Source organism: Oncorhynchus mykiss, chromosome 21 (genome assembly GCF_013265735.2).
Source record: "Oncorhynchus mykiss isolate Arlee chromosome 21, USDA_OmykA_1.1, whole genome shotgun sequence".
In the NCBI taxonomy this organism is placed as follows: domain Eukaryota; kingdom Metazoa; phylum Chordata; class Actinopteri; order Salmoniformes; family Salmonidae; genus Oncorhynchus; species Oncorhynchus mykiss.
This window is the reverse complement of record NC_048585.1, coordinates 9,066,881-9,090,031: the sequence shown is the minus strand read 5'-3', so window position 1 is coordinate 9,090,031 and position 23,151 is coordinate 9,066,881. Positions and strand designations below refer to the sequence as shown.

The 23,151-nt window shown below is 47.8% G+C and overlaps 2 protein-coding genes and 1 long non-coding RNA gene across 6 annotated transcripts in view; 1 reads left to right on the top strand and 2 right to left on the bottom strand.

Annotated features, from left to right (window-relative positions):
- The window catches only part of eps8a (epidermal growth factor receptor pathway substrate 8a), a 183,205-nt gene that overhangs the window by 1,459 nt on the left and 158,595 nt on the right, over positions 1 to 23,151 (bottom strand). Inside the window, 5 exon segments of the mRNA XM_036956775.1 lie at positions 9,078 to 9,210; positions 11,105 to 11,288; positions 14,422 to 14,677; positions 20,506 to 20,646; positions 21,869 to 21,983. Coding sequence (XP_036812670.1) covers positions 9,078 to 9,210; positions 11,105 to 11,288; positions 14,422 to 14,677; positions 20,506 to 20,646; positions 21,869 to 21,983 — 829 coding nt within the window.
- LOC118942861 lies at positions 1,492 to 4,586 on the top strand. 3 transcript variants are annotated; one of them, XR_005038488.1, is made up of 3 exons: positions 1,492 to 1,590; positions 1,664 to 4,396; positions 4,446 to 4,585. It is a non-coding gene; the product is annotated as an uncharacterized LOC118942861 (long non-coding RNA). The 3 variants fall into 3 exon arrangements; XR_005038489.1 differs by lacking the exon at positions 1,492 to 1,590 and having other exon boundaries at positions 1,710 to 1,801; positions 1,875 to 4,396; positions 4,446 to 4,586; XR_005038490.1 differs by lacking the exon at positions 1,492 to 1,590 and having other exon boundaries at positions 1,716 to 1,801; positions 1,886 to 4,396; positions 4,446 to 4,586.
- LOC118942859 lies at positions 5,474 to 7,236 on the bottom strand. 2 transcript variants are annotated; one of them, XM_036956776.1, is made up of 2 exons: positions 6,971 to 7,236; positions 5,474 to 6,890 (listed from the first exon to the last, which is right to left on the bottom strand). In XM_036956776.1, exons 1-2 carry the CDS (start codon positions 7,023 to 7,025, stop codon positions 5,947 to 5,949), a joined length of 999 nt encoding a protein of 332 aa, XP_036812671.1. In that variant the 5' UTR covers positions 7,026 to 7,236; the 3' UTR covers positions 5,474 to 5,946. The 2 variants fall into 2 exon arrangements, with proteins under 2 accessions (XP_036812671.1, XP_036812672.1); XM_036956777.1 differs by having other exon boundaries at positions 5,474 to 6,910; positions 6,991 to 7,236.

Here is a 23,151-nt window from a genome sequence, read left to right as displayed (position 1 = left end):
GAGAGAGAAAAGGAGAGAGAGGGGGGATATAGAGAGAGAAAGGGAGAGAAAGGGGGGATATAGAGAGAGAAAGGGGGATATAGAGAGAGAAAGAGATATCAGAGAAAGGAGGTTAGAGTCAGTAGAGATGTCTCCCACAGGGGAACACTACGGAACTAAATAATGTCCGTATTCATCACAGCAGGGCTGAATCATAGAGTTGAAAACAGTAGTGAGGTCTCTCTAGAAACCATTCTAGTGTTTATAACTCTACAAATCCACTAGAGAACAGGGGAGAAGCCTCACCAGCAGGGCTGAATCATAGAGTTGAAAACAGTAGTGAGGTCTCTCTAGAAACCATTCTAGTGTTTATAACTCTACGAATCCACTAGATGAGCGTCAGGGGAGAAGCCTCACCAGCAGGGCTGAATCATAGAGTTGAAAACAGTAGTGGGGTCCCTCTAGAAGCCAGTCTAGTGTTTATAACTCTACAAATCCACTAGATGAGCGTCAGGGGAGACGCCTCACCAGCAGGGCTGAATCATAGAGTTGAAAACAGTAGTGAGGTCTCTCTAGAAACCATTCTAGTGTTTATAACTCTACAAATCCACTAGATGAGCGTCAGGGGAGAAGCCTCACCAGCTGGGCTGAATCATAGAGTTGAAAACAGTAGTGAGGTCCCTCTAGAAACCATTCTAGTGTTTATAACTCTACAAATCCACTAGATGAGCGTCAGGGGAGAAGCCTCACCAGCTGGGCTGCTACAGGGAAACTGTTAGTGAATGTAGATGCCAGTCTGGTGGGAGAATCCTGTGGCCGGTCAGACAATAGGCTTTGCTAGCTCTGGCCTGAGAGAGCTGTTGTCCTGCAGACCTACCGACCTTTAGACTGAGAACCAGCCGGACAACATCGTACTCAGGACCAGCACTGGAGTAAACCTTGTGTTTTCAGAGATGATCCACAAATACCTACATTTCCTTTAGGCAGACACCCTCAACCTGTTATAAACTGACCTGTAGTTCCATTAGTAGTATAACACTCAACCTGTTATAAACTGACCTGTAGTTACATTAGTAGTATAACACATTACACTCAACCTGTTCTAAACTGACCTGTAGTTCCATTAGTAGTATTACACTCAACCTGTTATAAACTGACCTGTAGTTCCATTAGTAGTATAACACTCAACCTGTTATAAACTGACCTGTAGTTCCCTTAGTAGTATAACACATTACACTGTAGTTCAGGAAGAAACAGACCTGACATCTAATTGATATTCCAGTTCAGGGTTAAAGTTCCCCTTGGCCTTGGGAACGGTTCAGTCTAGTAGTGATAAGGTCATGGAGAAGGATGTTAACTGTTAGAGGGTAACGGTTCAGTCTAGTAGTGATATGGTATGATATGATTCTCCATGGCAGTGCAGGCTGAGCTACATGGTGAGAGGTGAGGGATGGTAATGCTTACAGACAGGAGGAGACCGGGAGGAGGGTTCATAAAGCCATGGTGGTTATCTAGGAAGGAGGGTTCATATAGCCATGGTGGTTATCTAGGAAGGAGACCAGGAGGAGGGTTCTTAAAGCCATGGTGGTTATCTAGGAAGGAGACCAGGAGGTGGGTATAGCCATGGTGGTTATCTAGGAAGGAGACCAGGAGGAGGGTATAGCCATGGTGGTTATCTAGGAAGGAGACCGGGAGGAGGGTTCATAAAGCCATGGTGGTTATCTAGGAAGGAGGGTTCATATAGCCATGGTGGTTATCTAGGAAGGAGACCAGGAGGAGGGTTCTTAAAGCCATGGTGGTTATCTAGGAAGGAGACCAGGAGGTGGGTATAGCCATGGTGGTTATCTAGGAAGGAGACCAGGAGGAGGGTATAGCCATGGTGGTTATCTAGGAAGGAGACCGGGAGGAGGGTTCATAAAGCCATGGTGGTTATCTAGGAAGGAGACCAGGAGGAGGGTTCATATAGCCATGGTGGTTATCTAGGAAGGAGACCAGGAGGAGGGTTCATAAAGCCATGGTGGTTATCTAGGAAGGAGACCAGGAGGTGGGTTCATAAAGCCATGGTGGTTATCTAGGAAGGAGACCAGGAGGAGGGTTCATAAAGCCATGGTGGTTATCTAGGAAGGAGACCAGGAGGTGGGTATAGCCATGGTGGTTATCTAGGAAGGAGACCAGGAGGTGGGTATAGCCATGGTGGTTATCTAGGAAGGAGACCAGGAGGTGGGTTCATAAAGCCATGGTGGTTATCTAGGAAGGAGACCAGGAGGAGGGTTCATATAGCCATGGTGGTTATCTAGGAAGGAGACCAGGAGGAGGGTTCTTAAAGCCATGGTGGTTATCTAGGAAGGAGACCAGGAGGTGGGTATAGCCATGGTAGTTATCTAGGAAGGAGACCAGGAGGAGGGTTCATAAAGCCATGGTGGTTATCTAGGAAGGAGACCAGGAGGTGGGTTCATAAAGCCATGGTGGTTATCTAGGAAGGAGACCAGGAGGAGGGTTCTTAAAGCCATGGTGGTTATCTAGGAAGGAGACCAGGAGGTGGGTTCATAAAGCCATGGTGGTTATCTAGGAAGGAGACCAGGAGGTGGGTTCATAAAGCCATGGTGGTTATCTAGGAAGGAGACCAGGAGGAGGGTTCTTAAAGCCATGGTGGTTATCTAGGAAGGAGACCAGGAGGAGGGTTCATAAAGCCATGGTGGTTATCTAGGAAGGAGACCAGGAGGAGGGTTCTTAAAGCCATGGTGGTTATCTAGGAAGGAGACCAGGAGGAGGGTTCTTAATGCCATGGTGGTTATCTAGGAAGGAGACCAGGAGGTGGGTATAGCCATGGTAGTTATCTAGGAAGGAGACCAGGAGGAGGGTTCATAAAGCCATGGTGGTTATCTAGGAAGGAGACCAGGAGGAGGGTTCTTAAAGCCATGGTGGTTATCTAGGAAGGAGACCGGGAGGTGGGTATAGCCATGGTGGTTATCTAGGAAGGAGACCAGGAGGAGGGTTCATAAAGCCATGGTGGTTATCTAGGAAGGAGACCAGGAGGAGGGTTCATATAGCCATGGTGGTTATCTAGGAAGGAGACCAGGAGGAGGGTTCATAAAGCCATGGTGGTTATCTAGGAAGGAGACCAGGAGGAGGGTTCATAAAGCCATGGTGGTTATCTAGGAAGGAGACCAGGAGGTGGGTTCATAAAGCCATGGTGGTTATCTAGGAAGGAGACCAGGAGGAGGGTTCATAAAGCCATGGTGGTTATCTAGGAAGGAGACTAGGAGGTGGGTATAGCCATGGTGGTTATCTAGGAAGGAGACCAGGAGGAGGGTTCTTAAAGCCATGGTGGTTATCTAGGAAGGAGACCAGGAGGAGGGTTCATAAAGCCATGGTGGTTATCTAGGAAGGAGACCAGGAGGAGGGTTCATAAAGCCATGGTGGTTATCTAGGAAGGAGACCGGGAGGAGGGTTCTTAAAGCCATGGTGGTTATCTAGGAAGGAGACCAGGAGGAGGGTTCATAAAGCCATGGTAGTTATCTAGGAAGGAGACCAGGAGGAGGGTTCATATAGCCATGGTGGTTATCTAGGAAGGAGACCAGGAGGAGGGTTCTTAAAGCCATGGTGGTCATCTAGGAAGGAGACCAGGAGGAGGGTATAGCCATGGTGGTTATCTAGGAAGGAGACCAGGAGGAGGGTTCTTAAAGCCATGGTGGTTATCTAGGAAGGAGACCAGGAGGTGGGTATAGCCATGGTGGTTATCTAGGAAGGAGACCAGGAGGAGGGTTCTTAAAGCCATGGTGGTTATCTAGGAATGAGACCAGGAGGAGGGTTCATATAGCCATGGTGGTTATCTAGGAAGGAGACCAGGAGGTGGGTATAGCCATGGTGGTTATCTAGGAAGGAGACCAGGAGGTGGGTATAGCCATGGTGGTTATCTAGGAAGGAGACCGGGAGGAGGGTTCTTAAAGCCATGGTGGTTATCTAGGAATGAGACCAGGAGGAGGGTTCATATAGCCATGGTGGTTATCTAGGAAGGAGACCAGGAGGAGGGTTCCTAAAGCCATGGTGGTTATCTAGGAAGGAGACCAGGAGGAGGGTTCATAAAGCCATGGTGGTTATCTAGGAAGGAGACCAGGAGGAGGGTTCCTAAAGCCATGGTGGTTATCTAGGAAGGAGACCAGGAGGAGGGTTCTTAAAGCCATGGTGGTTATCTAGGAGGGGGAATCTCAGTTTTTAGTTTCCATCTGCTGGCCAGCTTCACAACATTTAGAAAAACAGCCTGTTATCATACTTATTTAAGTATGAGAAAATATTGATCCAAACTTAAGACTGTTTTTCAATGTGAGCAGTTGATACAAGACCTACTGTATGTTATATTGACCTGCACACTGGATTGTCTAAGTGGTGGATTGGATTTAGAACACAGACCGGTGAGGTGTGTTAGCCTAGTGAGACAGGTGTGGAGAAGTCCACAGACCAATGAGGTGTGTTAGCCTAGTGAGACAGGTGTGGAGAAGTCCACAGACCAATGAGGTGTGTTAGCCTAGTGAGACAGGTGTGCAGAAGTCCTGAACAGAAGAGAGCCGTGACTACATGAACGCTGGCCAACAGAGTAGAGCCTAGAACAACCGATCTAGTGGAACAATACCTTAGTGAGAGTTTAGAGTCTGAAGACTGCAGTGGTCAGAAGAAGACCTGCAGGAGGACAGAGACCAGACAGAAACCACACCTTGCCAAAGCTTTAAAGAGCATGAAAACGGCAAGTACCCCTGAAAACAGCTGTATGTACCTGCAAACACATGTATGTACCTGCAAATACCTGTATGTACCTGCAAAGACCTGTATGTAACTGCAAAGACCTGTATATACCTGCAAAGACCTGTATGTACCTGTAAACACCTGTATATACCTGCAAAGACCTGTATGTACCTGTAAAGACCTGTATGTAACTGCAAAGACCTGTATATACCTGCAAAGACCTGTATATACCTGCAAATACCTGTATGTACCTGCAAAGACCTGTATATACCTGCAAAGACCTGTATATACCTGCAAAGACCTGTATGTACCTGTAAAGACCTGTATGTAACTGCAAAGACCTGTATATACCTGCAAAGACCTGTATATACCTGCAAATACCTGTATGTACCTGCAAAGACCTGTATGTAACTGCAAAGACCTGTATATACCTGCAAAGACCTGTATGTACCTGTAAACACCTGTATATACCTGCAAAGACCTGTATGTACCTGTAAAGACCTGTATGTAACTGCAAAGACCTGTATATACCTGCAAAGACCTGTATGTACCTGTAAAGACCTGTATGTAACTGCAAAGACCTGTATGTACCTGTAAACACCTGTATATACCTGCAAAGACTTGTATGTAACTGCAAATAACTGTATGTACCTGTAAACACCTGTATGTACCTGCAAAGACTTGTATGTAACTGCAAATAGCTGTATATACCTGTAAACACCTGTATGTACCTGCAAAGACCTGTATGTACCTGTAAACACCTGTATGTACCTGCAAACACCTGTATGTACATGTAAACACCTGTATATACCTGTAAACACCTGTATGTACCTGCAAAGACCTGTATGTACCTGCAAACACCTGTATGTACCTGCAAACACCTGTATGTACCTGCAAACACCTGTATGTACATGCAGACACCTGTATGTACCTGCAAACACCTGTATGTACCTGCAAACACCTGTATGTACCTGCAAACACCTGTATGTACCTGCAAATACCTGTATGTAACTGTAAACACCTGTATGTACATGCAGACACCTGTATGTACCTGCAAACACCTGTATGTACCTGCAAACACCTGTATGTACCTGCAAAGACTTGTATGTAACTGCAAATAGCTGTATGTACCTGTAAACACCTGTATGTACCTGCAAACACCTGTATATACCTGTAAACACCTGTATGTACCTGCAAAGACCTGTATGTACCTGTAAACACCTGTATTTACCTGCAAACACCTGTATGTACCTGTAAACACCTGTATGTACATGTAAACACCTGTATGTACATGTAAACACCTGTATGTACCTGCAAAGACCTGTATGTACCTGTAAACACCTGTATGTACCTGCAAACACCTGTATGTACCTGTAAACACCTGTATGTACATGTAAACACCTGTATATACCTGTAAACACCTGTATGTACCTGCAAAGACCTGTATGTACCTGCAAACACCTGTATGTACCTGCAAACACCTGTATGTACCTGCAAACACCTGTATGTACATGTAAACACCTGTATGTACCTGCAAACACCTGTATGTACCTGTAAACACCTGTATGTACCTGCAAACACCTGTATGTACCTGTAAACACCTGTATGTACATGTAAACACCTGTATATACCTGTAAACACCTGTATGTACCTGCAAAGACCTGTATGTACCTGTAAACACCTGTATGTACCTGCAAACACCTGTATGTACCTGTAAACACCTGTATGTACATGTAAACACCTGTATATACCTGTAAACACCTGTATGTACCTGCAAAGACCTGTATGTACCTGCAAACACCTGTATGTACCTGCAAACACCTGTATGTACCTGCAAACACCTGTATGTACATGCAGACACCTGTATGTACCTGCAAACACCTGTATGTACCTGCAAACACCTGTATGTACCTGCAAACACCTGTATGTACCTGCAAATACCTGTATGTAACTGTAAACACCTGTATGTACATGCAGACACCTGTATGTACCTGCAAACACCTGTATGTACCTGCAAATACCTGTATGTACCTGTAAACACCTGTATGTACCTGTATGTACCTGCAAATACATGTATGTACCTGCAAATACCTGTAAACACCTGTAAAGACCTGTATATACCTGCAAACTCCTGTAAACACCTGTATGTATCTGCAAATACATGTATGTACCTGTAAACACCTGTATGTACCTGAAAACACTTGTATGTACCTGTAAACACCTGTATGTACCTGCAAACACTTGTATGTACCTGTAAACACCTGTATGTACCTGCAAACACCTGTATGTACCTGTAAACAGTGCATTCGGAAAGTATTCAGACCCCTTGACCCTTGACCGAGCTTACCTCAATTACGAGATGCCTAAAGGTTGCTGAATCTTTTAACCACGTGGTTAAATTCTTCGACTATCCATACCGACTGAATAAGAACAAGTCTTTGATATTAATTACTAGTCTGCAGCTAGGAATTCGGTATCATTGAACGCGAAGAACGACAACCGCCGAAACATCCATTCTATAATGAATGTCACTTTGAACTATCCCCTCCAACCAAGACAGAGAGAGAGAGGGAGAGAGATGGACAATTCTACAAATGAAAGACTTTTCACCAGCGATCAATACGACACACTGAGCGTAAATATATATATCGATTGCAATTGTTCCTGAATGAGTGAGCGTTCATGTGTAAAGGATTAGCATTTCAATTGTTATAATTATCACTCTGTAGTGACTTCTTAGTCGACCCCCACTTCTCCTTTGTCTCACAAGCCGCCATGTCGGTTCAGCCCACTAGGGGCACATCCTCCTATCATTACATTTACCTTGTTTGTTTATGCATTTCTGTGAATTACTTAGTTAGTAATAAATAAATGATTTAAGACAATTGATGTATGGATGACTCATAGTGAAGACTGGGTTCGTGCAGATAACCAGCAATTTACCACGTTTGGAATGAGACTAACGTGTGTATGGATGACTCATAGTGAAGACTGGTTTCGTGCAGATAACCAGCAATTTACGACGTTTGGAATGAGACTAACGTGTGTATGGATGACTCATAGTGAACACTGGGTTCGTGCAGATAACCAACAATTTACAACGTTTGGAATGAGACTAACGGGAGGTACAGTAAATAATTCATTAATTCGAAGACTAATTGATCAGGAAAAATATCTGAAAATGTATTTTAGGAAATGATAACTTTGTAATCTGAATATTTTTCCTTGGTGCCCCGACTTCCTAGTTAATTAGTTACGTGATTAATCAGTTGATCGCATAGTAACTAATTACAGAGAATATTTGATAAAAAAACTATCAGTCTTCAGTTAATGATAGTAGATACGACAACAGCATGATGCTGCCACCAAAATGATTCACTGTAGGGATGGTGCCAGATTTCCTCCAGACATGACGCTTGGCATTCAGGCCAAAGAGTTCAATCTTGGTTTCGTGGACTCCAATCAAATTGTAGAAACCTCAAGGATCATCAATGGAAACAGGATGAATCTGAGCTCAACTTCGAGTCTCATAGCAAAGGGTCTGAATGCTTATGTAAATAAGGTAAGCATGTTTAATACATTTGCTAAAATATTTTTTTTTAAACTTTTTTATCACTTTGTCATTAAGGGTTATTGTGTGTGGATTGACGAGGAAAAACATGAATTTAATCCATTTTAGAATAAGGCTGTAACGCATCAAAATGCAGAAAAAGCACTGGTGTTTATAGGTACACAGGTGTTTGCAGGTACTGTGGTTACATCAAACACACTCAGAAGAAGAGATTCAAGGTTTTGTGGTTACATCAAACACACTCAGAAGAAGAGATTCAAGGTTTTGTGGTTACATCAAACACACTCAGAAGAAGAGATTCCCTAAAGCAGACACCCAGCCAGTAGAATCCTCTGAACTACACTAGCCACAATGCAACACTGGGTTCAAACATTTAGCCCAACAGTCTCGACTTTGGATAGCTAAACACGTTAGCGATTGGCTGCCTTCCATTCAGGTTTAATCCTGCACTCTGCCTTGAGGCAGCTATGATTGGCTGCCTTCCATTCAGGTTTAACCCTGCACTCTGCCTTGAGGCAGCTATGATTGGCTGCCTGACGTTCAGGTTTAACCCTGCACTCTGCCTTGAGGCATCTATGATTGGCTGCCTGCCGTTCAGGTTTAACCCTGCACTCTGCCTTGAGGCAGCTATGATTGGCTGCCTGCCGTTCAGATTTAACTCTGCACTCTGCCTTGAGCCAGCTAGCTACTGTATCTTTATCCCTGGTCTAACAGTGTTAATCAGCTAGCTTGCAGGGTTAGCAGGCTCAGTGTTGTCAGGTTTAGTAAGAGGAGAAGCACTACCCACCTCCAGAGCAGCCTTCTGGACGGTCACCTGACTGAAGACCCTGGCCCCGTCGTCTGGACACACCGTCTTCAGCTCCTCCTTATTGAGAGAGAACAGCTGGGCTCCGGTTAACACTCCCAGACTGGTAATGGTACTGTAGAGACGGGTAGTAGCACAGGAGTACGGCAGTCATCATCACCATAGAAATAGACATAAGCCACACCAGAGTTGAGCTCATTCATTTAAATAGTGAAAAGCACAGGACCCAGAATAGAACCTTGGGGGACACCAGCAGTCAACTCCACATAGTCAGATAGAACTAATATTTCTATATGTCCAGTGTGACAATGAGTTGAATCCCTTCAGCTGTAGCCAGGCCTTGAACTCGTCAGGAGAGGAGGTATCAGTACTATACCATACTATAGGATGTGTTCTCATATAGATATATAGATGATATTACATACATAACCACTTCAAATGTTTGGGGTCACTTAGAAATGTCCTTGTTTCTGAAAGAAAGTTGAATTTTGGTCCATTAAAATAACATCAAATTGACCAGAAACACAGTAAAGACATTGTTAATGTTGTAAATGACTATTGAAACTGGAAACGGCAGATTTTTTTTATGGAATATCTACATAGGCGTACAGAGGCCCATTATCAGCAACCATCACTCCTGTGATTCAATGGCACGATGTGCTAGCTAATCCACGTTTATCATTTTAAAAGGCTAATCATGCAATTACGTTAGCACAGCTGAAAACTATTGTCCTGATTAAAGAAGCAATAAAACTGGCCTTCTTTAGACTAGTTAAGTATCTGGAGCATCAGCATTTGTGGGTTAGATTACAGGCTCAAAATGGTCAGAAATAAAGAGCTTTCTTCTGAAACTCATCAGTCTATTCTTGTTCTGAGAAATGAAGGCTATTCCATGCGAGAAACTGAAGATCTCGTACAACGATGTGTACTACTCCCTTCACAGAACAGCGCAAACTGGCCCTAACCAGAATAGAAAGAGGAGTGGGAGGCCCCAGTGCACAACTGAGCAAGAGGACAAGTACATTAGAGTGTCTAGTTTGAGAAACAGACGCCTCACAAGTCCTCAACTGGCAACTTCATTAAATAGTACCCGCAAAACACCAGTCTCAACGTCAACAGTGAAGAGGCGACTCCGGGAGGCTGGCCTTCTAGTCAGAGTTGCAAAGAAAAAGCCACATCTCAGACTGGCCAATACAAATTAAATATTAAGATGGGCAAAAGAACACAGACACTGGACAGAGATTGGAAAAAAGTGTTATGGACAGACAAATCTAAGTTTGAGGTGTTCGGATCACAAAGAAGAACATTCGTGAGATGCAGAAAAAATGAAAAGATGCTGGAGGAGTGAACCATCTGTCAAGCCTGGTGGAGGCAATGTGATGGTCTGGGGGTGCTTTGGTGGTGGTAAAGTGGGAGATTTGTACAGGGTCAAAGGGATCTTAAAGAAGGAAGGCCATCACTCCATTTTGCAACGCCATGTCATACCCGGCGCTTAATTGGAGCCAATTTCCTCCTACAACAGGACAATGATCCAAAACACAGCTCCAAACCATGCAATAACTATTTAGGGAAGAATCAATCAGCTGGTATTCTGTCTATAATGGAGTGGCCAGCACAGTCACCAGATCTCAACCTTTTTGAGCTGTTGTGGGAGCAGCTTGACCGTATGGTACGTAAGAAGTGTCCATCAAGCCAATCCAACTTGTGGGAGGTGCTTCAGGAAGCATGGGGTGAAATCTCTTCAGATCACCTCAACAAATTGACAACTAGAATGCCAAAGGTCTGCAAGGCTGTAATTGCTGCAAATGGAGGATTCTTTGACGAAAGCAACGTTTTGAAGGACACAATTATTATTTCAATTTAAAAAATAATTATTTATTACCTTGTCAACATCTTGACTATATTTCCTGTTCATTTTGCAACTAATTTCATGTATGTTTGCATGGAAAACATGGGCATTTCTAAGTGACCCCAAACTGTTGAACGGTAGAGTATGTTAAATGACGTACACAGAGCTGAACCCCTTCAGCTGCAGCCAGGCCTTGACCTCGTCAGGGGAGGAGTCGTACGTGATGTTGACGGACGGGAGGGAGGTGCTGCGAGCAGGAACAGCAAACTTCTTGTTGGCGCTTCGACCCAACGTGAGGCGGTGCATCAACTCGTCCTGAACCTCCTCCATATTGGACTTCCTCCCTACAGGACACAACATTAACCATACCACCTAAACCCCAACCCTGACCCCTGACCCTCCTCCCTACAGGACACAACATTAACCATACCACCTAAACCCCAACCCTGACCCCTGACCCTCCTCCATGTTGGACTTCCTCCCTACAGGACACAACATTAACCATACCACCTAAACCCCAACCCTGACCCTCCTCCCTACAGGACACAACATTAACCATACCACCTAAACCCCAACCCTGACCCCTGACCCTCCTCCATGTTGGACTTCCTCCCTACAGGACACAACATTAACCATACCACCTAAACCCCAACCCTGAACCCTGAACCCTGACCCTCCTCCCTACAGGACACAACATTAACCATACCACCTAAACCCCAACCCTGACCCCTGACCCTCCTCCATGTTGGACTTCCTCCCTACAGGACACAACATTAACCATACCACCTAAACCCCAACCCTGAACCCTGACCCTCCTCCCTACAGGACACAACATTAACCATACCACCTAAACCCCAACCCTGACCCCTGACCCTCCTCCATGTTGGACTTCCTCCCTACAGGACACAACATTAACCATACCACCTAAACCCCAACCCTGACCCCTGACCCTCCTCCATGTTGGACTTCCTCCCTACAGGACACAACATTAACCATACCACCTAAACCCCAACCCTGAACCCTGACCCTCCTCCCTACAGGACACAACATTAACCATACCACCTAAACCCCAACCCTGACCCCTGACCTTCCTCCCTACAGGACACAACATTAACCATACCACCTAAACCCCAACCCTGACCCCTGACCCCTATCCACATCGATGGAACAGTAGTGGAGAGGGTAGCAAGTTTTAAGTTCCTCGGCATACACATCACAGACAAACTGAATTGGTCCACTCACACAGACAGCATCGTGAAGAAGGCGCAGCAGCGCCTCTTCAACCTCAGGAGGCTGAAGAAATTCGGCTTGTCACCAAAAGCACTCACAAACTTCTACAGATGCACAATCGAGAGCATCCTGGCGGGCTGTATCACCGCCTGGTATGGCAACTGCACCGCCCTCAACCGTAAGGCTCTCCAGAGGGTAGTGAGGTATGCACAACGCATCACCGGGGGCAAACTACCTGCCCTCCAGGACACCTACACCACCCGATGTCACAGGAAGGCCATAAAGATCATCAAGGACATCAACCACCCGAGCCACTGCCTGTTCACCCCGCTATCATCCAGAAGGCGAGGTCAGTACAGGTGCATCAAAGCTGGGACCGAGAGACTGAAAAACAGCTTCTATCTCAAGGCCATCAGACTGTTAAACAGCCACCACTAACACTGAGTGGCTGCTGCCAACACACTGACACTGACTCAACTCCAGCCACTTTAATAATGGGAATTGATGGGAAATGATGTAAATATATCACTAGCCACTTTAAACAATGCTACCTTATATAATGTTACTTACCCTACATTATTCATCTCATATGCATACGTATATACTGTACTCTATATCATCGACTGTATCCTTATGTAATACATGTATCACTAGCCACTTTAAACTATGCCATTTTGTTTACATACTCATCTCATTTGTAAATACTGTACTCGATACCATCTACTGTATCTTGCCTATGCTGCTTTGTACCATCACTCATTCATATATCCTTATGTACATATTCTTTATCCCCTTACACTGTGTACAAGACAGTAGTTTTGGAATTGTTAGTTAGATTACTTGTTATTACTGCATTGTCGGAACTAGAAGCACAAGCATTTCGCTACACTCGCATTAACATCTGCTAACCATGTGTATGTGACAAATAAAATTTGATTTGATTTGACCCTCCTCCCTACAGGACACAATATTAACCATACCCCCTAAACCCCAACCCTGACCCTCCTCCCTACAGGACACAACATTAACCATACCACCTAAACCCCAACCCTGAACCCTGACCCTCCTCCCTACAGGACACAACATTAACCATACCACCTAAACCCCAACCCTGACCCTCCTCCCTACAGGACACAACATTAACCATACCACCTAAACCCCAACCCTGAACCCTGACCCTCCTCCCTACAGGACACAACATTAACCATACCACCTAAACCCCAACCCTGACCCCTGCCCCTCCTCCCTACAGGACACAACATTAACCATACCACCTAAACCCCAACCCTGACCCCTGACCCTCCTCCCTACAGGACACAACATTAACCATACCACCTAAACCCCAACCCTGACCCTCCTCCCTACAGGACACAACATTAACCATACCACCTAAACCCCAACCCTGACCCCTGACCCTCCTCCCTACAGGACACAACATTAACCATACCCCCTAAACCCCAACCCTGACCCTCCTCCCTACAGGACACAACATTAACCATACCACCTAAACCCCAACCCTGACCCCTGCCCCTCCTCCCTACAGGACACAACATTAACCATACCACCTAAACCCCAACCCTGACCCCTGCCCCTCCTCCCTACAGGACACAACATTAACCATACCACCTAAACCCCAACCCTGAACCCTGACCCTCCTCCCTACAGGACACAACATTAACCATACCACCTAAACCCCAACCCTGAACCCTGACCCTCCTCCCTACAGGACACAACATTAACCATACCACCTAAACCCCAACCCTGACCCTCCTCCCTACAGGACACAACATTAACCATACCACCTAAACCCCAACCCTGACCCTCCTCCCTACAGGACACAACATTAACCATAGCACCTAAACCCCAACCCTGAACCCTGACCCTCCTCCATGTTGGACTTCCTCCCTACAGGACACAATATTAACCATACCACCTAATCCCCAACCCTGACCCCTGACCCTCCTCCCTACAGGACACAACATTAACCATACCACCTAAACCCTAACCCTGACCCCTGACCCTAACACTAATCCAGACTCCTGATATTAACCCTGCCCGCCGTCAGCCACCAGGAGACATTACAGTACACAGACACCCATTAGACAGTACAGTACACAGACACCCATTAGACAGTACAGTACACAGACACCCATTAGACAGTACAGTACACAGACACCCATTAGACAGTACAGTACACAGACACCCAACAACCTTTCCTAAAGTTACATGAAGACAGGTGTGCCTTACGGTTGACTGGCGGGGGTCTCTGGTTTGGGTGGTCTCTCATGGTGACGCTGGCTGGGATGCTTCCGGAGTCGCTGGAGGTGTTGCTGCTCTGTCTGCTCACCGTGCTGGGAGGGGGGCGGGGGGGTTCGGCCGGGGGGGGCAGGGGAGGGGTGGGGAGACGTGGCGGGGCAGGAGGGAGGGGTGTGGGGATGGGGGGTGTGGGGATGGGGGGCGTGGGGGTGGCCATGGGTTTGGGGACGTAGTCCGTCCGCTGTTTCTGAGGAGGAGAAGAGACGAGGAGACTGTAGTGGTGAACTCAGAACAGATCTAGCCTGGGCCTCCCGAGTGGCGCAGTGGTCTAAGGCACTGCATCGCAGTGCTAGCTGTGCCACTAGAGATTCTGGGTTTGAGTCCAGGCTCTGTCTCAGCCGGCCGCGACCGGGAGACCCATGGGGCGGCGCACAATTGGCCCAGCGTCGTCCGGGTTAGGGGAGGGTTTTGACCGGCTGGGATATCCTTGTCTCATCGCGCACTAGCGACTCCTGTGGCGGGCCGGGTGCAGTGCGCGCTAACCAAGGTTGCCAGGTGTACGGTGTTTCCTCCAACACATTGGTGCGGCTGGCTTCCGGGTTGGATGCGCGCTCTGTCAAGAAGCAGTGCGGCTTGGTTGGGTTGTGTTTCGGAGGACGCACGGCCCAAGTCCGTACGGGAGTTGCAGCGATGAAAACAAGACTGTAACTACAAATTAGATATCAGGAAATTAGGGAGAAAAAGGGGTAAAAAAATATATATAATAATGGAAAACAACAGATCTAGCCTACAATCATCGCCAACAGAATCCATCCACTGTACTAATATGAAGCAGACGTTGCTTAGTTACCTCGTTCAACTCTCCCAGTAATTGCTTGCATGAGGAAATGGAAATAAAACACGGTTGTGAGGTGTTGTACTGTAGTTTTCCCACCGCAAACTCACTCAGGTGCAAAGACAACTGACAAGAAACCTCGAAAGCACAGCACATTGACAAGGTGGTGTAATATGGTTCAGATGAAACCACAAGGAGGAGAATATAGAGGGAGGGAATCTAGACGTCTATAACATGGAAGGGAGACAGATCCCTCCACTAGCTCGGCTAGAGGGGAACTGAAACACTACGGAGGGAATCTAGACGTCTATAACATGGAAGGGAGACAGATCCCTCCACTAGCTCTGCTAGAGGGGAACTGAAACACTACAGAGGGAATCTAGACGTCTATAACATGGAAGGGAGACAGATCCCTCCACTAGCTCTGCTAGAGGGGAACTGAAACACTACGGAGGGAATCTAGACGTCTATAACATGGAAGGGAGACAGATCCCTCCACTAGCTCGGCTAGAGGGGAACTGAAACACTACGGAGGGAATCTAGACGTCTATAACATGGAAGGGAGACAGAACCCTCCACTAGCTCGGCTAGAGGGGAACTGAAACACTACGGAGGGAATCTAGACGTCTATAACATGGAAGGGAGACAGATCCCTCCACTAGCTCTGCTAGAGGGGAACTGAAACACTACGGAGGGATTCTAGACGTCTATAACATGGAAGGGAGACAGATCCCTCCACTAGCTCGGCTAGAGGGGAACTGAAACACTACAGAGGGAATCTAGACGTCTATAACATGGAAGGGAGACAGATCCCTCCACTAGCTCGGCTAGAGGGGAAACTGATACACTACGGAGGGAATCTAGACGTCTATAACATGGAAGGGAGACAGATCCCTCCACTAGCTCGGCTAGAGGGGAACTGAAACACTACAGAGGGAAGAAGGTTAGGGCCGGCTCCGACTGCAGAAGGTTAGGGCCACCAGAAGGTTAGGGCTGCAGGAGGTTAGGGCCGGCTCCGACTGCAGAAGGTTAGGGGCCGGCTCCGACTGCAGAAGGTTAGGGGCCGGCTCCGACTGCAGAAGGTTAGGGGCCGGCTCCGACTGCAGAAGGTTAGGGCCACCAGAAGGTTAGGGCCGGCTCCGACTGCAGAAGGTTAGGGCCGGCTCCGACTGCAGAAGGTTAGGGCCGGCTCCGACTGCAGAAGGTTAGGGCCGGCTCCGACTGCAGAAGGTTAGGACCGGCTCCGACTGCAGAAGGTTAGGACCGGCTCCGACTGCAGAAGGTTAGGGCCGGCTCCGACTGCAGAAGGTTAGGGCCGGCTCCGACTGCAGAAGGTTAGGACCGGCTCCGACTGCAGAAGGTTAGGGCCGGCTCCGACTGCAGAAGGTTAGGGCCGGCTCCGACTGCAGAAGGTTAGGGCCGGATCCGACTGCAGAAGGTTAGGGCCGGCTCCGACTGCAGAAGGTTAGGGCCGGCTCCGACTGCAGAAGGTTAGGGCCGGCTCTGACTGCAGAAGGTTAGGGCCGGCTCCGACTGCAGAAGTTAAGGCCGGCTCCGACTGCAGGAGGTTAGGGCCGGCTCCGACTGCAGAAGGTTAGGGGCCGGCTCCGACTGCAGAAGGTTAGGGGCTGGCTCCGACTGTAGAAGGTTAGGGCCACCAGAAGGTTAGGGCCGGCTCCGACTGCAGAAGGTTAGGGCCGGCTCCGACTGCAGAAGGTTAGGGCCGGCTCCGACTGCAGAAGGTTAGGGCCGGCTCCGACTGCAGAAGGTTAGGACCGGCTCCGACTGCAGAAGGTTAGGACCGGCTCCGACTGCAGAAGGTTAGGGGCCGGCTCCGACTGCAGAAGGTTAGGACCGGCTCCGACTGCAGAAGGTTAGGGCCGGCTCCGACTGCAGAAGGTTAGGGCCGGCTCCGACTGCAGAAGGTTAGGGCCGGCTCCGACTGCAGAAGGTTAGGGCCGGCTCCGACTGCAGAAGGTTAGGGCCGGATCCGACTGCAGAAGGTTAGGGCCGGCTCTGACTGCAGAAGGTTAGGGCCGGCTCCGACTGCAGAAGTTAAGGCCGGCTCCGACTGCAGGAGGTTAGGGGCCGGCTCCGACTGCAGAAGGTTAGGGGCCGGCTCCGACTGCAGAAGGTTAGGGTCCGGCTCCGACTGTAGAAGGTTAGGGCCACCAGAAGGTTAGGGCCGGCTCCGACTGCAGAAGGTTAGGGCCGGCTCCGACTGCAGAAGGTTAGGGCCGGCTCCGACTGCAGAAGGTTAGGACCGGCTCCGACTGCAGAAGGTTAGGGCCGGCTCCGACTGCAGAAGGTTAGGGCCGGCTCCGACTGCAGAAGGTTAGGACCGGCTCCGACTGCAGAATGTTAGGGCCGGCTCCGACTGCAGAAGGTTAGGGCCGGCTCCGACTGCAGAAGGTTAGGGCCGGCTCCGACTGCAGAAGGTTAGGGCCGGCTCTGACTGCAGAAGGTTAGGGCCGGATCCGACTGCAGAAGGTTAGGGCCGGCTCTGACTGCAGAAGGTTAGGGCCGGCTCCGACTGCAGAAGTTAAGGCCGGCTCCGACTGCAGGAGGTTAGGAGCAGGCTCCGACTGCAGGAGGTTAGGGCCGTCTCCGACTGCAGGAGGTTAGGAGCAGGCTCCGACTGCAGGAGGTTAGGGCAGTCTCCGACTGCAGAAGGTTAGGGCAGGCTCCGACTGCAGAAGGTTAGGGCCGGCTCCGACTGCAGAAGGTTAGGGGCCGGCTCCGACTGCAGAAGGTTAGGGGCCGGCTCCGACTGCAGAAGGTTAGGGGCCGGCTCCGACTGCAGAAGGTTAGGGCAGGCTCCGACTGCAGAAGGTTAGGGGCCGGCTCCGACTGCAGAAGGTTAGGGGCCGGCTCCGACTGCAGTAGGGCCAGCTCCGACTGCATGTGTGGGTATGGAAGTGGGTAAACAGACTCGTGAGCCACTGCAGCACCCTCATGATAAGTTCAGATTTTTGTGGCCCCCATCAAAGCTGCCCATCACTGCACTAAAGGCACTCAGCACACAGAGCCATTCTAACCCAGAGCCATATATATAGTATATATATATATATATATATATATATATATATATATATATATATATATATATATATATACATACTGTATGACCCTGGTCCAACCAACCATACCTTGAACAACTCAAACTCCTTCTTTGGCATCATTAGCTTTATGTGAAAGACAAAGAGGAGCAGGTGGAATGGAGACAGACAGACAGACAGACAGGTTACAGACAGACAGACAGGTTACAGACAGACAGACAGGTTACAGACACAGACAGACAGGTTACAGACAGACAGACAGACAGAGACAGAGACAGAGACAGACAGACAGACACAGAGACAGACAGACAGAGACAGACAGGTTGCAGACACAGACAGACAGACAGGCAGGCAGACAGACAGACAGAGACAGACAGGTTGCAGACACAGACAGGCAGGCAGGCAGACAGACAGACAGACAGACAGACAGACAGACAGACAGAGATGAATATGAGATGTATGACAGGGACATGATTTAATGGCTGATGAGATGCTTTACTCTGTCAATAGGACTGGTGAACATGTGGAGGAGAGGAGTCTACAGTCGTGGCCAAAAGTTTTGAGAATGACACAAATATTAATTTTCACAAAGTCTGCCTCAGTGTCTTTAGCTATTTTTGTCAGATGTTACTATGGAATACTGAAGTATAATTGCTAGTATTTCATAACTGTCAAAGGCTTTTATTGACAATTACATTAATTTGATGCAAAGAGTCAATATTTGCAGTGTTGACCCTTCTTTTTCAAGACATCAGCAATCCTCCCTGGCATGCTGTCAATCAACTTCTGGGCCACATCCTGACTGATGGCAGCCCATTCTTGCATAATCAATGTTTGGAGTTTGTCAGAATTTGTGTGTTTTTGTTTGTCCACCCACCTCTTGAGGATTGACCACAAGTTCTCAATGGGATTAAGGTCTGGGGAGTTTCCTGGCAAAAAATATTGATGTTTTGTTCCTGTTATCCCCGTTATCACTTTTGCCTTATGACAAGGTGCTCCATCATGCTGGAAAAGGCATTGTTCAATCCCAAACTGTTCCTGGATGGATGGGAGAAGTTGCTCTCGGAGGATGTGTTGGTACCATTCTTTATTCATGGCTGTGTTTTTAGGCAAAATTGTGAGTGAGCCCAATCCCTTGGCTGAGAAGCAACCCCACACATGAATGGTCTCAGGATGCTTTACTGTTGGCATGACACAGGACTGATGGTAGCGCTCACCTTGTCTTCTTCAGACAAGCTTTTTTCTGGATGCCCCAAAGAATCGGAAAGGGGATTCAGAGAAAATGACTTTACCCCAGTCCTCAGCAGTCCAATCCCTGTACCTTTTGCAGAATATCAGTCTGTCCCTGATGTTTTTCCTGGAGAGAAGTGGCTTCTTTGCTGCCCTTCTTGACATCAGGCCATCCTCCAAAAGTCTTTGCCTCAATGTACGTGCAGATGCACTCACACCTGCCTGCTACCATTCCTGAACAAGCTCTGTTCTGGTGGTGCCCCGATCCCGCAGCTGAATCAACTTTAGGAGACGGTACTTGCGCTTGCTGGACTTTCTTGGGCGCCCTGAAGCCTTCTTCACAACAATTGGACCGCTCTCCTTGAAGTTCTTGATGATCCGTTAAATGGTTGATTTAGGTGCAATCTTACTGGCAGCAATATCCTTGCCTGTGAAGCACTTTTTGTGCAAAGCAATGATGATGGCACGTGTTTCCTTGCAGGTAACCATGGTTGACAGAGGAAGACCAATGATTCCAAGCACCACCCTCCTTTTGAAGCTTCCAGTCTGTTATTCGAACTCAATCAGCATGACAGAGTGATCTCCAGTCTTGTCCTCGTCAACACTCACACCTGTGTTAACGATAGAATCACTGACATGATGTCAGCTGGTCCTTTTGTGGCAGGGCTGAAATGCAGTGGAAATGTTTTTGGGGGGATTCAGTTCATTTGCATGGCAAAGAGGGACTTTGCAATTAATTGCAATTCCTCTGATCACTCTTCATAACATTCTGGAGTATATGCAAATTGCCATCATACAAACTGAGGCAGCAGACGTGAATATTCATATTTGAGTCATTCTCAAAACATTTGGCCACGACTGTATTACTTTACTCTATCAAAATGACTAATATTAACATAGAAATGCTGAGAATATCAATACCTTATTCTGAGACACCGTCCAGGGACTCACCTGTATAGTATGGCTATAGATGGGTTCCCCCCTCACCGTGACGTCCACAGCCTTGGTGACCTCCAGGATGTTGTTTGGCACATAGCCAGACGCCCCGGAGCAGTTACACACTTTCCACCACTGCTTCCTGTCATCCAGCACCTGACCAGGGTTACCAGGGTTACCAACAGTGTGTTGTAGATGGACATGGGTTACCAAGGGGGAGGCTAACTAAGTGCTGCCTCCTCTCGTTGACCGGGATACTGCAGGCTAACTCAGTGCTGCCTCCTCACATTGACCGGGGTACTGCAGGCTAACTCAGTGCTGCCTCCTCTCATTGACCGGGGTACTGCAGGCTAACTCAGTGCTGCCTCCTCTCGTTGACCGGGGTACTGCAGGCTAACTCAGTGCTGCCTCCTCTCATTGACCGGGGTACTGCAGGCTAACTCAGTGCTGCCTCCTCTCATTGACCGGGGTACTGCAGGCTAACTTAGTGCTGCCTCCTCTCGTTGACCGGGGTACTGCAGGCTAACTCAGTGCTGCCTCCTCTCGTTGACCGGGGTACTGCAGGCTAACTTAGTGCTGCCTCCTCTCGTTGACCGGGGTACTGCAGGCTAACTCAGTGCTGCCTCCTCTCGTTGACCGGGGTACTGCAGGCTAACTCAGTGCTGCCTCCTCTCATTGACCGGGGTACTGCAGGCTAACTCAGTGCTGCCTCCTCTCATTGACCGGGGTACTGCAGGCTAACTTAGTGCTGCCTCCTCTCGTTGACCGGGGTACTGCAGGCTAACTCAGTGCTGCCTCCTCTCGTTGACCGGGGTACTGCAGGCTAACTCAGTGCTGCCTCCTCTCGTTGACCGGGGTACTGCAGGCTGCCATTAGCAACTAAATGATCCTTCAAACTTCTTCCGTGTGTGATTTTAAACTAATCGGCTCAAGAACACACATCTGGTGTAATAGAGGTATTTACTGGTAACATGATTGTGTTCGATTTTTTATTTTATTTACACTAAGATTAACCACGAAGCCATTTTCCCATTCACCATACTGCGGTATCCCGTTTTCTGCAAACAACGCCTACAGTACCCGCGGTCGGCCATGAACTTTGTGGGCTTCATTGAGAGGAGGGGGCAATCGTTCTCCCCTGGGGTCAAACATTGAGCACAACATGTGTCTGGGCTCTCCACTGCCGTGGTTATTGCCGTAAAATGAGTGTTCTCGTGATCGACAACACAAGACAACATTGGTGAAACAAAGACGTTCATAACTATGTGCCGTGATGCAGGGTCTGAAACAACAGTCTTTACTATTCTGGGGTTATTACACTGACGTTACATGTTGCAGTGAGCCTTCGTGTTAAACGTTTGGGTGAACCGTTTCTTACCTCCACAACCTCGTCCTTTACCAATGACAGCTCTGTGTTGTTTCTGGCCACAAAGTCATACTTGGATTTGGCAAACAGTTTTGGCTGACCTCTGCTGCCGTGGGCCTCGTAGTTCCTGTTCACGTCAGAGGTTAAGAGGTCAGGGGTTAGACGGATGGACTAACAGTAGAACAGGGAACATACACTGTAGTAGAACATACACTGAGGATGAAGGATGAATGTCGTATCCAATCATATCATCATCCAAACCCACAACATGCATTGTGCACAACAGACCAAGCACATCTCAACGTCCAAAAAAACCACAGTACAGTACGACACTGCAGGAGACACACTGCACGGTGTGCTGGTACAAGCTACAATCTTATGGACATGACTGAACTGGGATAAAGCCAAACATGGACCACAGACACCTACATGCTACTGCTACTGACTGTCCCAGCCGAGGAGAAGTGGCCCAACTTTAACATCAGAGGTTAGAGAGAGAACAGAGGGATAGGGAGAGGATAGAGGGGGCTGTGATTGATCAAGATTACCCCTAGCACCCAGAGTTGTGATGTTTTTATATACAGTAGAACATTATAGAGTCAGAGTGTTAGCCTGTTAACCCCTAAGAGGATAAGAACGGAGGATGAGAATCCCAATGGAAAGGAGACAACACTGTGAATACAGACACAATGTCAGAGGATCCGGTGTGAACCAATAGGGGAGAGTAAGAGGTGAGATTGGCAGATTCTACACCAGTAGGAAATAACTACTTCCTGTCCCTCATGCTGCTACCTTTAGCTAGCTAGCTACTACCTGACGCAAATTATGTTTATTCAACCGTTAGCTAGCTAGCTACTCACTGGGATGTGATGTTTATTCAATTGTTAGCTAGCTACTTCCTGGGATGTGATGTTTATTCAATCGTTAGCTAGCTAGCTATTCACTGGGATGTGATGTTTATTCAACTGTTAGTTAGCTACTTCCTGGGATGTGATGTTTATTCAATCGTTAGCTAGCTAGCTACTTCCTGGGATGTGATGTTTATTCAATCGTTAGCTAGCTAGCTACTTCCTGGGATGTGATGTTTATCTTTACAGAGTACCTAGCTACTTCCTGGGATGTGATGTTTATTCTACAGTTACCTAGCTACTTCCTGGGATGTGATGTTTATTCTACAGTTACCTAGCTACTTCCTGGGATGTGATGTTTATTCTACCGTTACCTAGCTACTTCCTGGGATGTGATGTTTATTCTACCGTTAGCTAGCTAGCTAGCTACTTCCTGGGATGTGATGT

Excerpts from the sequence above, each read along its gene's own strand:
- LOC118942859 (XM_036956776.1), bottom strand. The coding sequence starts at position 7,025 with ATGCACTGTTTACAGGTACATACAGGTGTTTGCAGGTACATACAGGTG. Across the intron at positions 6,891-6,970 it reads GTACATACAGGTGTTTACAG|GTACATACATGTATTTGCAG; the intron begins GTACATACAAGT and ends AGGTGTTTACAG.